At 39.8% G+C, this 15,081-nt stretch overlaps 1 protein-coding gene across 4 annotated transcripts; it reads left to right on the top strand.

Moving 5' to 3' along the window:
* Positions 1 to 1,986: 1,986 nt before the first annotated feature.
* LOC309525917 (UPF0461 protein C5orf24 homolog) lies at positions 1,987 to 14,729 on the top strand. Of its 4 annotated transcripts, XM_082211710.1 has the most exons (3): positions 1,987 to 2,164; positions 10,090 to 10,519; positions 12,362 to 14,729. In XM_082211710.1, exons 2-3 carry the CDS (start codon positions 10,093 to 10,095, stop codon positions 12,400 to 12,402), a joined length of 468 nt encoding a protein of 155 aa, XP_082067836.1. In that variant the 5' UTR covers positions 1,987 to 2,164; positions 10,090 to 10,092; the 3' UTR covers positions 12,403 to 14,729. The 4 variants fall into 4 exon arrangements, with proteins under 4 accessions (XP_082067836.1, XP_082067833.1, XP_082067834.1 ...); XM_082211707.1 differs by having other exon boundaries at positions 2,001 to 2,164; positions 10,090 to 14,729; XM_082211708.1 differs by lacking the exon at positions 1,987 to 2,164 and adding an exon at positions 2,182 to 2,322 and having other exon boundaries at positions 10,090 to 14,729.
* Positions 14,730 to 15,081: the final 352 nt, after the last annotated feature.

Consider the following 15,081-nt stretch of genomic DNA (forward strand, 5'->3'; position numbering starts at 1 on the left):
CTAAAGATTAGCAAACGTATTGTGGCATAAGCTGCTTTGCGCGAGAGCCCACTTTATCAGATGTAACTTATGAAAGCTTTTGTCACAATACATTTGATCTGATAATCTGTTTAAAACACAGATGACACAACAGTCTTGAAATTGCATATTGCTATGGAATACTATAAAGGCCAAGTAGAATAGCATTTTATAAAACTAATCTAAGAATATGCAAATGTTAATTCAATTTAATATTTCTAATATTGTGTAGCACGTGTAGGTATAGAAATCACCCACAGAATGAAGCTAAGATCTCCTGTATCACTTACAGTACAATCCTATCAGTATCTATTGAGAAATAAAAGTCACTGCATTGAAAGGCATTTACTCCTAGGTGAGTGTGTTTAGGATTGCAGGTTTGATGTCTTAACAGAAGGATCATGGTAACACTCATCCTAGATCTTTCTACAAGGATAGATAAAAAACTTTCCATGATCCTTCTGTTATGACATCAAAGCTACAAGGAAGGGCTGTAACTCAGTGGTAGAGCATCTGATTTACATGCACAAGATCCCAGGTCCGATCCCTTGCATCACCAGGTAAGGCTGGTCCACATCCCTGCCTAAAATCCTTAACTACTGCCTGTCATTGTAGACAACAGTGAGCCAGTGTCAGAGCTTGCACATAACTATGTCAAGAGAGCATTGGAAGAGGCTTGAGAAATGTGGGGCAGAGAGCTATAACTCCATTTTGCTTGCCTTGCGCTGGATGCTCATGCAACTTTTGCCATTATGACAGCTTAAACCCAAGCTGAGAGGATCCAGCTGCAATTTTTAAAAATGCATTTAAAGTTCCACAGCTCATGACTCATTGTTGCCAAAACTGATTAAGATGCTTTGGATGGTAAATTCTAACCTCTTGTTCTCTCCTCAGTCCCTCATATCTTCCCTCTTGGCCATGTGTCTCCCCCCCACCCCCACATCTTCTCTACCTTCGGTCTCACACTTCTCTTTCTGCCCGATCCACCTCTCACATCTGTGAGCATCCCTTTCCCACCCCTCCTCCCTAACACACGCGCTCTTGCGGCGAGCTTTCACCGCCTGAGGATAGCATAGCTGCCTTAACTTATTCCTCCAGCACATTCCGTTTTTTAAAATGAAAATAGTCGCGTTCAAGTGACCAAAACGTTTCCAAACTTGGCATACGTTCCATCCAAACCTACATTAATCATGAGCGAATTCTAATATTACTCAACAATACTAGAACTACTATTCTTACAGTAAAGAGCACCAAGCACTTTCTTAAGAGAAAGTTGAGGCGATATTCCTATATGCGTGTACGGCTAGGCAGGAGCAAGTCCCATCAAGTTTGATGTGTTCCCTCTCCCTGGCAACTGGGTTTAGGAGAGCCCTCTTACCGGCGCTCCCCTTGCTTATATTTTGCAGTCATTTCAGCTCTCAGCTGAATGCTCGCGGGCTGCACTTTCCCCGTTTCATTGCAACTCGACTCCACTGTTTACATTTTCCCTATCCACACCCGCGCGTGTTTGTGTCTTTTATACGTCTGCCAAATGGGGGCTAACATTTCATGGGGGGCGGGCGGGGTGATGAGCTTATGCCACAACAATACCGCACCGGCTCGCCTTGGCAGCGCTGCGGGGCTCTTTGTGGGCCCACGTCTCTCCCTCATTCCTCTTCTTCCGCCTCAGAGCAGGCGGCACCTCCGCCGCGGCCGAGCCAGGCCCTGAGCGGCTCCCCCGGCGAGCGGCCCCTTCCTCTCAGGCGTCCGCCTGCCGCTCCCTTCCTCCTCCTCCTCCTCCTCCTCACAGACCAGCCGCCTCCCCTCCCCCCGGCCTCTGCCTCTCCTGCTCGCTCCCGCGGCGCGTTGGCCCAGACCAGGAGCGCGCACGTCGCCGCCACGGCTCCCTGCAGCTGCTCCGGCCCGGCTCTCGCGGCCCGCTCCGCCGTCTCAGCTTCTCCCCCGCTGGTCTCGCTCTCTCTCGCCCGGCCGCCTGCGACGAAGGAAGCCGGCGGCGGCGGGGAGGGGCCCCAGCGCCCCGCGACGCGTCCCTCCGACGACGACGACGACGACAACCCTCGTCGAGCTCGCGCCTCGCGGACCGAGCCACCAACCGCCGCCGCCTTGTCCCCTCCCCTCCCCCTCCGCCCTGCCAAGAATCCCTCAGGTAGGAGCCGCCCCGGGCCTGCGAGGGCCGCCCGCTTCTCTCCTGTTCTCCGCCGCGCAAGATGGAGCCTCACCCAGCTGGCTCCAAAGAAAGGGAGGCAGGAAGGAAGGAGAGCGCCTTTCTCTCTCCTGGCGTCTTTCGGGCGCAGTCGGCGGAAGGCAGCACCCCCTGCGCCTCCCTCCTTCTTGCACCCCGGGGTGCCCGTGGGGTTTAGCGGGGTGGCACCATTTCCGCCGCTTCCTCTAACCCCCCCCCCCGGTTTCTGTATCAAATAGTACAAGTAGGTGGGTGGAATTGAAGGGCCCTTCTTTCGCTGGGTGCCCGGAGAATAGACACCCAGACAGGGCAGCAGTAGGTTGAACTAGATCTGGACAGCCTTTCCCGCCCCCCCCCCCTTTTCCTCCCCTCCTTGTAGGAGAGACGGGGTGGGTGGCTTGGTCTGCACACACACACACACACACACACACACACACACACACACACACTTCATTTGTTCTCTTCAAAGGCCCTCACAAAATTACAACTACGACTTTTTGTGGTGGTTGAAGCCATCATCGCCGCAGCCACCCTTAGTTGTGCCGCGTCACATAAATTTAACTAAATTGAAACAAAAAAACCGAATGCTAAAAAACCTAGGGGGGGGGGAAACGGAGGGAAGCCTCGCCTCTCCTCGGCTTCTGCCTATCATCCAAGTGTGAACAAAAGGGCTATGTAGGTGAGAGAGCATGTTGTTGTTGTTTAGTCGCTTAGTCGTGTCCTTAAAGGGTAACTTATTTAACTAGCCAGAGTAAGGCAGATGCGGAGTCTTAACAGCTTTTTGGCCCAAGTGGAATGATGGAAAAGCTTATCATTCCCATGCCCCAAGACCTATTTAATTTCCCCCAGTGCTGATAAATGAGGCACCATCTAATATAGACACAGAAAGACTGTGTCTTCCCTATGAATGTCCCAGGAAGGACAATTATGCTCCAGTATGGGGTCGGAGGGGAAAGCAGGGATAAGCTTCTGTCAGTCTGCCCTCTATTCCTGAACTGCTATGGTCACTCAGTAGCAGGGAAAGATATACATTTTATGGTTTTTATAACAGTAACACTCTAGAATTTGTCTTGTTAAGTGTCCTATTAGTTAACAAAGGCACTTTGAGCTGTTCTCTTTGTGTGTGATTTCTTGTTTATATCTAACCAACTACATGTTTAATGAAAAACAATACCTGTCCCTGTATTTTGCACATATGTGTAAGCATACCTTTAATATATGGGACTGACAAATATTTGCATTGCTAGTTACTTAAATATTATATTGATTAGTTCTACCCACATTTATTAAGACCTGCTGCTTAAGTGCATCTCATTAGACCATTACATGTATAGCATTAGTGTGTGTTTTAGTATTGTTTTATGGGATCCAAATTTATGCTTGTAAACATTTAAAATGCAATCCTAACCCCCAATCCGTGCTTCTGGAGGGGAGTAGGAGCCAACGCATATTCCCGTACACTGTTCTCTACACTTGCAGGGTATCTGGTACTTCTGGTGCTACAGAGTATCTCACTGCAGCACAGGAGGGATGGCAGATGCAAATGTATAATTGGTGATGGATCTGCTGGAGGACCCCCATACCAAGGTGTTTGGGGTGGAACTGGAGTAACAAGAATCCTCTGTAGCCTAAGCTGGTCCACTTCCCAGAGAGGGGTCCAAATTGGGTTCCTCTGCTGCACCAGTCTGCAGCAAAAATTGTGATTTCAGTATCTCCACCTTCCAATCTAGCTGATGCAAGTAGGAGGGCTTTGGAGACACCAGTGATTCTATCACTCCATTTTGCCCTGCTGTTTCCCATCCAGAGGTAGGATTGCTCCCTTAGGCTGCAATTCTATACACACTTATCTGGAAGTAGGTCCCAGATTCTTGTGTGGTTTACTTTTGATTGCACTATTATTATAGTCATGCATTTAGCTTGTACATATTTTAAGATTAGATGTTAATTTTATGGTAGATGTTTAGGAAAAGTCTTTCTGCTCATGCAGATATAAGAAAATGTTTGTTGAACATCTTAGGTTTCAGCATAGTCTTTGCAAAACTAGTGAAGAGCATGATAAAGTACAGTCTCTAGCATGTTTCAGAGTTTTTCTGCTATTGATAGTGCCTTTATTTTGCATCCTCAGATTTTTATTTCGAGGATAAAAGTAGACATTTGAGCATATGTCAAGATCCCAGTTGAAGCTATTAAATTTGCCTAAGAATGTACATCAGACTGATTTTATCTCCAATACCCCTTACAATATGAGAATTCCAGTTGCAATGTTTTTTGTTTAATGGTAAAAGCCAAAAAAGCAGCATGCCAACTGTCCCCCCCAGTCCCTTAGGAGTGAAGTTGATTAGGCCAGAAGATATCTGCTTGCACAAATGCCCTCTCTATTAGAGGAGTTCCTGTAAGAAAGCATTCCAGCCTGCATTTTGACACAGCAGGCTGGAGTGCTTATTCACCAGACTACTTTGGTGGGAACCATTTCCATCAATCTCCCTCCTGAATGAACAGGAATGATGGGAATTACAGTCCATGCTCTTGAAGGGCCAAAGACTTTCCATTCCTGACATAAGGCATGTTTTGTGGCCACATGGGGTAGCACCCTCTGGCTCTGGTCAGTACCCAGATGGAAAATCACCTGTATCCTCCTCTCTGAGTAATGGAAGAAAGGCAGGATACCAAATGTTATAATTGTTTTATAATAATGCTTGTTCTGCTCTTTGCTACAGGAACTGCAAAGAGCAGCATACAAACTTCCTGGGACAAGGTGGAAGAGTTCTATCCTTGACCAGATAGCAATTTTAGGATTGATAATAGAGTTGTTACCGGATTAAAGAGATAGCAATTGATTAATTGTACGAGTCTTTGTCAGTTAACAGAGTATACTTCCATATGGTAAAAACAATAGAATGGAAACAAGATGTGTTGTTAATGCATACTCACATATGTTGTATGTGTACTTTATAAGAGACATTCCTATGTTACATGAAAGGGAGAACACCTTTTAAAATACTTGCTATTTGCAGTTTTATGACTTTTATAAAATATTTTGCTTAAAAATATGCTGTCTGATTAATCCAGGTAACTTTTCCGGCCAATTAACAGTTCAGTTCTATATGTACCTACTTGGAAGTAAGTCCCATTGATTTATTTGCAGTTTCCTTCCAAATAAATGAATTAAGTGGGGAAAATGATATATTCATAAGACTTAGTCACATATAAGATTGCACTGTAAAAGTTGTTAAAACTGATTAAACATTATAGCTTCTTTATTTAATCATGTATGCCCTGCCATTTTGTTAAATTAATGTTCAATTCAAGATACTGAACCTGATTCACTGCTGCTTCTTATCAGTAGCATGAAGCAAATAGTAGCATAAAGCTAATCTAACATTTCCATTGTTTGGGATATTTTTAACCAGAGGAAGTTGCATATACACCTTTCCTTCTATTAATAGCCTGTATAACTTTCTCCTGTATCCATCTCTTTCCCCCATTTGTCCCTGCAACAATAAATTGTTTATCCACAAAGAATAGTAGAATAATATTGCATCAGCCCCATGTCCTAAGTGAGGACCTAGTTCAAAGTACTGATTTTAATCTTTAAAGCGCTTAATTGCTTTGAAGCAGGATAACTGAAAGATCACATTTTCTCACATACACCTAACTGAACATTGAGATCCCCTTCAGAGGCCTGCTTCAGTTGCCCTTGCCAAGTAAAGTAAGACAGTGGCTACCAGGTCTTTTTTGTGCTAGCTCCTCAACTGTTCAATGCCCTTCCTAGAGAGGAGCAACTGGCACCTTCTTTATGGCCATTCTAGGACCATGTGTTGCCCTTAGCAGCAGCAGCAACAACAACAACAACAACAAACCTGTGTGAAATTAAGTGTTTTATACTAAACCACTCTTGAGTGTTGTGATTTTTTTCAGTACAGTGGTACCTCGGGTTACATACGCTTCAGGTTACAGACTCCGCTAACCCAGAAATAGTGCTTCAGGTTAAAAACTTTGCTTCAGGATAAGAACAGAAATCTTGCTCCGAGGCGCGGCGGCAGCAGGAGGCCCCATTAGCTAAAGTGGTGCTTCAGGTTAAGAACAGTTTCAGGTTAAGAACAGACCTCCGGAACGAATTAAGTACTTAACCCGAGGTACCACTGTAACTTGGTTTCATTATTTCCCCTGGATATTTAATAGCAAGTTGTTATATATTTTTGTTACATTTTATTTTATCATTTTTGTGAATCACCCATAATTCAATGTTTTTAAGTGGAATTAAATTATTAAAGTAAATGATGATGGTGATGGAATATACATGGTGTCCTCACATGCTTCTGGCTAAAAGTAAAACATTGGAAGTGTGCCTGCTGCACACCATGACTGCATGCAAGACAAATGCTCTACTTGGAAGTTATATATAATATGTATTTATAATACACACATTCTGCATTGTCATGTACATACTTGGTAGGAAGCGTTGATAGATGCCAGCTTCCTATGGTGTGTATTACACAACATGTTTTTATTTATTTATTTATTTATCTATTTATACATACATACATACATACATACATACATACATACATATATACCCCGCCCATCTGGCTGGGTTTCTGGGTGGCTCCCAACAAAACACTAAAAACAAAATAAAACTTCAAACATTAAAAACTTCCCTAAACAGGGCTGCCTTCAGATGTCTTCTAAAAGTCAGATAGTTGTTTATTTCCTTGATATCTGATGGGAGGGCGTTCCACAGGGCGGATGCCACTACTGAGAAGGCCCTCTGCCTTATTTCCTGTAACCTCACTTCTTGTAGGGAGAGAACTGCCAGAAGGCCCTTGGCGCTGGATCTCAGTGTCCGGGCTGAACTATGGGGGTAGAGACACTACTTCAGGTATACTGAATGACTAGGTGCATGTGGGATTTATGCAACTCCTTACTTTGAATTCATTTCAGCATAAGAAGCTTGTTGTACATGAAGCAGCACTGCATGAAAAGCTATCTGGAAGCCAGTGTATAAGTGGCCCTGATCAATCTACATTACAACAAAGCCACTGGCATAGCTGCTGCTGAGGTTAGTGGAGAAATCCTCCACAGACAGTGGGGTCTCCAGTGAGCACCATGACACTTTGAGGATAGATGATCCTAAATTGTCACATTGACAAGGTCATTGATAATAAAAGGGCTTGTGCTTCAAATGGTTGATCATTGTTTCCTAATTGGATGACCTCTTGTTAAGACACTGTATTTCAACACCACTTCGAAGGCCAGATTACATGTTGACTGGTATACCATTAGCACCTCTAGTTTACCCACCTTTCCAAAATGATATTCAGTAGACAGGTCAGGTGTTGAAAATTAATGTAAGTTTTTTGGGGGGAAAGTTAAGCCCCTTTGATGGAGAAATTATTGAATTAAATAGTTCAGTGTCATCTTTCTAAGCAACAATGTGGTTTTCACAGATTGCCGAACAATTACAGCATAAGTAGATTTGTGTGTCATATTACTTAATTTCTAGGCCAAGTTTAATAACAACATTTCCATAAAAATTCCATTGATGCCATTGCTTTTGAAACAATCTGGGAAAAGAACAATCCTTTCATAATAATGCACCTGTTTAATGAATGAGCTTTTCTTAAGATCGGAGATGACATCATACTGATTTACTTTTGGTAGATAAATAGATAAATATTTCAAAGCTTACATTCATTTAGAAACTTCCATTTTGTTTTCAACCTGGATACCAAGACCACTGTCAGTATTTTGGAAATGTAGACTAGAGCATCATCTTTGAAGGAAAGAGACCTAGAATAAACAAGAAGCAGCTATACAAACAATCAGTAAACAGAGAAAGAATTACACCACTACTGAGCCCATATTATGAGACCAACCAGTTAAGAGGCTTTTAAGAGACTGATAAACAATGGGTCACATCAAACCTTTGGTTTGATTGAATTCTCATCAAAACCAGAAGGATTTACATGGGAGATGTCATATCTCTCTATCTATGAATGAATAGAAGAGCTGCTTCATAACAAATTCATCATACCTATGCTGAAAAGCAGGAAAGAAAAAACAATGTCTGGTACTTCGTAATTGATTCTACTGGCCTCCCATCCTGAGTTTGCGAATATAGGCAGGCACTGTAAATTGGGGCATTAAAGAGAATACGATATTAGAAGACACTGAGATCCAGCACTGTGGGCCTTCTGGCGGTTCCCTCATTGCGAGAAGTGAGGTTACAGGGAACCAGACAAAGGGCCTTCTCAGTAGTGGCGCCCGCCCTGTGGAACGCCCTCCCTTCAGATGTGAAGGAAATAAGCAGCTATCTTCTTTTTAAAAGACATCTGAAGGCAGCCCTGTTTAGGGAAGTTTTTAATATTTAATGCTGTATTGTTTTTAACACTTGATTGGAAGCTGCCCAGAGTGGCTGGGGAAACTCAGCCAGATGGGCAGGGTATAAATAATAAATTATTATTATCATTATTCTATAATGATATATGCCTTGGAATGGGGAAGATAGTTTAATTTCCTATGGATGCAGAAACACTTTCTTAATGAAAGCTAAAATATGAGAGCTGACCCTGCATCCTTAACTATCTTAGAATAGAGAATATGAATACAACAGTTGAGAGAGGACTGGACTTTAGTATATAGGAAAACATGGAAATTGATTGTGGCAGAGAAATCACAGCAGTCCAGAATTCACTGTAGACTATCCACTCTTAAAACCAGTTTCCAGATGCACAATATAAGCTGTATTAAAACCATTACCCTCAATTTATGGCAGGGCTGTGTGGCCAAAGTAATGTGCTGCCACTTGTGCAAACACTTTCTGGTCTATTTTTCCAGGAACTAATCACAGAGCAACAAATAAACATTGACTCCCAGTTAGCACTTCTGAATAGTGCTTCTAAAATGACAGATATTAAAAGTAAAGCTCTGATTTTTTATCTACTATTGACAGTCTGGTTTTGAAAAAAGACTATAAAAAGAGCCAAAAGAGAGTATGCAAAATGTGAAGTATTATGTCAGAGAAGCTAACATAAGCTGAGCATGGGGGGGGCCAAATTATTTTTGGAATGGTTTGATTTTATTATTTATATTCACACACACAATATAAACAATGGAGTACCACCATAAAATATCTATGTCCTTTTAAATGTGTTTGTTGGAAGGGAGGTTATTGGTTTGTTCTTGTTCTTGTTTTTATTATGTATTTTGTGTTCTCATTTTGTATCTTTGTGTTGTGAACTGCTCATGATCTTCAGATGAAGGGCAGTATAAAAAATTTAGAAATAGAAATAAAATAAAATGTCAGTATACACTTACTGGAATGGCTTTTTCAATTCTTAGAATCATAGAATCATAGAGTTGGAAGAGACCACAAGGGTCATCGAGTCCAACCCCCTGCCAAGCAGGAAATTCTTGGTCATGTCAGATATACCTGAAAAGAACTAAGAAGAAAAATATGAAAAAATACAGTCAGTAGAATCCTATCTATACATAATAGCCCCTGAAACATTATTTTTTATGTTCCTGTAAGTTTTATGATTATGAAACCAATAAAAATTAATTTAAAAAGAAACTTTTGGTTCACTGTGATTTTTTTAAAGCACCTATCATTGCAATGCTGAAACTCTGTGTAAGATTTATTTGTGCTAAATCAAAGATTAATGCAAAAATGTAAAATTAGCAGAAACCTATGCTGTAATACATTGATAGTGTTTTGGAATAGTATTTGATTAATGAGTCTGTTGATATTCAAGATGTCTTGTTTAGGTGTTGGTTTGTGCCCTGTGCTGATTTGTCTAATTTTGGAGGGCATTGCAAATATTTCCCTGCTGAATGCTACCTTATTTATTTTTTTACATCTCTCCCTCTTTCTCTCTCTCTTTTGGTAGAAAATGATGCATCCTGTTGCCAGCGGTAACTCCCCTTTCTGTGGGCCTGGGAAGAGTTCTTGCCTTAATGATGACAACGTGACCCCCACTGATCAGTTTGATTTGTATTCCACACAACAAACCAAGTATAGCCACACAGTCAGCCACAAGCCAATACCATGCCAGAGACAAGATGCGTTAAATGAACCACATTTGCAGACCACAAGTGGCAGGAGTATAGAGACGAAAGATGATATAAAGAAAAAGAAAAACCTCAACAGATCTGGTAAACGTGGAAGACCTTCGGGGACCACAAAATCAGCGGGCTACAGAACGAGCACAGGTAGACCGCTGGGGACCACCAAAGCAGCTGGATTTAAGACAAGTCCAGGTAGACCCTTGGGTACAACTAAAGCTGCAGGATACAAAGTCAGCCCAGGGAGACCTCCAGGTAGCATTAAAGCTCTATCACGGCTTGCAAATCTAAGTTATACTTGTAGCAGCGCAGCATTTCCCTATGCTGTGGTACATAACAGAGGAGTGCATGCTGCTGGTGAAACAAGTAGCAAAATCAAGCAACCTGCTGAGTGAAAAACGAGGAATTAAGTAACATTTCCTCAGTAATTCTTTTTAAATTATCTGAGTTGTGGCATGTTTTTTTCACTTCTTTTGTAACGTTTCCATAACTTACTTTCCTACATTTTATTTTTTTTAAGATGTCATATCATAATCACTTAATGTTTCTTACGTTTACAAGCGGACTCCTCAGTGGTGCCCTTGTCTATTTCCAGAAAATAATTACTAATATTCTAAGTGTCAAAGTTATTGTCTGGCCATTTTAGTTATGTGGTTAGCAATTCAACTAGCAGAATTCTGCATCCTAGGTTATTTATAGTCAAAATAAAGACTTGTTCAACAAGTAACCAGAAGAAACTAATAGAAACCAATTATTCAGGACAGCTTTACCAGGAATAGTTCTATAAAGTTTGCAGTGTACGTGTCTCTTTTTTCTTTTTCTTTTTGTTAATAGGAGGAAGTAGAAAAAGAACTAAATTTTCCACAATGGCTGGAACTTAACACGGACCTCAATATTTGTAGATACTTCAAAATTTCAAAACTATATTTTTTAAAAAGTGGTCATTCCAGGCAGTCATTGCATTAAAGTGCTATCAGTTTCAAGTAATCCAAACATTAAAAAAAAATCCTATGTAGCACCTGATATATATCCAAAGTGCTATTTTTCCATTAAAGTATGGTAGCTCTCCTGCATGTGCTAACTGTTGGACACTGACTTACAATTTATAAAAGCCTAAGACTACACATACCAAATCAAAAAGAATTAAATATTTGAAATATTTTATAATTTAACTTCTAAAAAGTGCTATCAAATATGCAAATAATGTACAGGTGTAGTAAAAGTTGTGGCTGAGATTCTGCACATTTGTGTGCTCCTAAATCCAGTCCATTTCAGTGACATTTGCCATACACAGATATATGTGAGATTTGCCCTGTGTTCTCAGATCTGTCAATAAATATACACATTTTAAGTGACTGCAATATCTGCATAGATGGCAGCAGTTTTTTAGGATTTCAAATATTTGGTGTGGTTGAAAATTATACCTTTCAGATAGATAATCTTGTCATGTTTAATAATTTTGCCAGTGGAAGTCTTATTTATCACACATACTGTAGCTAAGAGAGCGTATATCTACCAAAGGATGACATTTCATGGATCATAATTGGAAATGATACAGTTGATGCACAAGCAAGTTGCAATTTGATGTGTTTATAGACCCCAGATATATAACAAACTATTGGAATACATCTATGCATGGAGGTGCAGAACTATACATACATTTTGCCATTTTGTGCACCTAAAATAAATGTTCTGCATTGAATTGGGTATGTGTTGTTATTTTTTAAAATGTGTATGTGTGAGAGAGAGACAATGTATAATACACACATTACGTTGTAACTGAATAAACTCTCAATATTGAATATATTCCAAATATTTCTTTAGAACTAAAGCTATTCTGAAAATAAGTTTACATATAGTTATAGATTAAAAATTTAAATTTGTATCTTCAAATAAGCAAGAGAGAGGTTATAGATAAATATTTGCAAATTCATGGGGACAGACTTCTTTCAGGTTAATTAGAGAGATGAAAATGAACAGTATTGATTCTTTTCCTTTGTAAGATAAATATTGTGGCCTGCTGACATTTTGATGACAACTCTGATTTTAGTAATGACAACTTAAGAAATGGATGTCATTTCATGCCTTTTTTATCAGGAAAAAAGCAGCAAGCCTTCAGGTGTTCCAGTGATGCCTAACTCATAATGAGCTGGACTTTATCCTGTATTTTATAATAGGTGTGTTGAATTGTTTTGGGGGGACTTTGTATGCACTGGCAACCTTGAACCTCAACAGTACTGGAAGGCTCTTTAGTCATGTAAACTAATGGCAGCTAAATGCTGGTAAAATAATTTTTTGCTGAAGCTATGAAGTCCATTATATATTTCCTCAAGAAACTTCGGAATATGAAACTCTTATTAATTTTCCCCACAGTGGTGCAACTTCTGACACACACAGTGCTAATGTGAGCTAGTTCACCCTCAGGACATATATTGTGTTGGCTGTTTTGTTAGATGGTTCTTTTTTTTCCAACCCAGAGGCTGTTTCAGACCCTTTCTGAACTCTCTCTAGGAAAGCAGCTGAATGTAAAAACTACAAGAACGGCACACCTTACTGGCAAGGAGCAAGTTGCATGTCACCAATGTACCTTTGAGTAACTCTACTTACCTCCTCCTGTTTTTTCAAGCTACCCTTTTATTTCTCACGTGTGCATCTCCTCAATGGTGTCGTGCAGTGTGTTGGGAGACAACGCAGATGCATTATTGCTCTAGTATAATGAATTTTGTATTCACATATGCTGAGAAAATAATGAACTCATCTAAGCAATTTATGTTCATTTATAGTGCTTATTAATTATATCATATGGAAAACTTACCCATTAAAATAACTTAATATTGTAAGTTGGGAGGGGGGCCAGAAAAATCCTCTTTCATCATTTCTCTAAAGGGCAGTTTAACGCCTGGATTTGTTAATGAGGCCAGAAAAACACTGTTGGGCATTTCTTGATTCCAGTTCATTTTATCCTCTGCTGCGGTTTACAAGTGCCATGCTGTGGGGGAAAACAGAAGTCAAGAACTTGAGATGTTTGAATGGTATATTCAAATATTTTTGCTACTCCTGTATATAATCTCCAGAATACATTGTGTTTTTCTTTTTCTTTCCTTTTTTTGTAACACTGTCTCTTGTCATGACAAACACTGAAACAGCATGTTAATTCCTATACTTTGATATTATTGGAGAGGGGGAGGAGGAATGTCCCTTTCTCCTTGTAGTATTAATACATGATTTGTAAAGCAAATTGATAATTTTATATTATATACCTTAATTCTGCTCTTCATAAGCTAGGATTGTTGATGTGTATTGGCACTGTTCAGAAAATCTACATGTCAAACTTGTGTTCACTTTTCTTTTGATTTAAAAATAGCCTTTTTCACTTTTTGATAAAGCAATTAGCATAACTAAGCATTAAGGGAGATCTATACTACAGCCGCTATTTTAAACACTTACAGAAATTGCTGTTCACTTTCTGGTGAAATTTACTTAAACCGTAGAACCAAATAATTTTACTTCTATTTTTGAAGTCTTGCACTGGATATTTTCAAAATCTTTACACACACACATACACACACACACACACTGCTGTAAGTTTAATTAGGGGCTAACTATTGTGAAGGTGGCATTTTTTTAAAATACAGGTAATTTTCTTAAATGAATTCATGTTTTGCAAGTTTTGAGAATAGAACTTCCTGGTCAGGACTCATCTGGCATTTCTGTTTTGCAGTGGTCCATTTCAATTATGCTTTGAAGTTGCTTTTGGTCTTGGGACAAACCCAGCAAGTCAGGATAATGCATATGGGATGAGATATTCCCTGATCTACAATGCAGAAGGCAGTTAATATCAGAGCATTAACTTTTGCCTTCTTTTGAAAGACAGAGTAATAGAGATAACTTTACAGCTTTTTCCTAAGTTGTCATTCTGGTTTTTATTACTGTATGTATAGAGCAGCATCAATCAATTTATTAAATACAAAACAGTTTCTTGTAATCAAGGTTATTGGATTCCACTTATATTTACATTATGTTTTATTATTATACATATATTTAACATAGTTCAAACATTATTATACATGTAAGAAAATACTAGAGCGGCCTTTCCTTCTGATTTTTTTCCAGATAGATAAATCTAGGTTCTGCGATGTGTAATCTATTTCATCTTGAAAGTTATAGTAATTTTATGAAATTTTCAGAAATCTGCTTAAATGGGCCATTTTAAGATTCTCATCTTTCACTGTTTGCTTTTCTGATGGGATGGGTTATTTTGGTGGAAACAGTTGCTCATTAATTATCACCCTGTCTTCTGCTGTAAAAAGTCTGATTAGATACTGTGTATGTTCTTATGTCCATGAACTTCAGCTACTCGTGTGCAATTGTCTGTATGGGAATGGAGTAGTGTTCATGATCTGTATTTACGTCATCATATGGATGTATATTTATTAATAAAGTAATTGCTTTAAACACCAAATAACTTTATTACTGTATGTTTTATATTCTTGCCACCCCCACCCCCAGTGTAAGTTGAAACCCAGCAAACACCTGTTAAATTAACCAGCTTTGCAGATGAACAAAGCAACTCTTCAATTGTTACCCATAAAAAGAAATTGAATGTTTTGAACTACTTTTTTATATGCTTTCCCTCGCTTGTTCTCTTATCAGATGGATATATTTTCCAAACAAAAATAATTCCCAACTCCCTTCTCTCCCCCACTTTATTTTCTTAAAGTATTAGGGATTGGGCCCACCATATAGGGATTACTTACTCCCTGCTTGTTATCTCCAGGCCAGCTTACCAATCATAATTAGGATGCTGGGCAATGCAG

This window comes from Podarcis vaucheri (assembly GCF_965113315.1).
Source record: "Podarcis vaucheri genome assembly, chromosome: 2".
Taxonomy (NCBI): Eukaryota; Metazoa; Chordata; class Lepidosauria; order Squamata; family Lacertidae; genus Podarcis; species Podarcis vaucheri.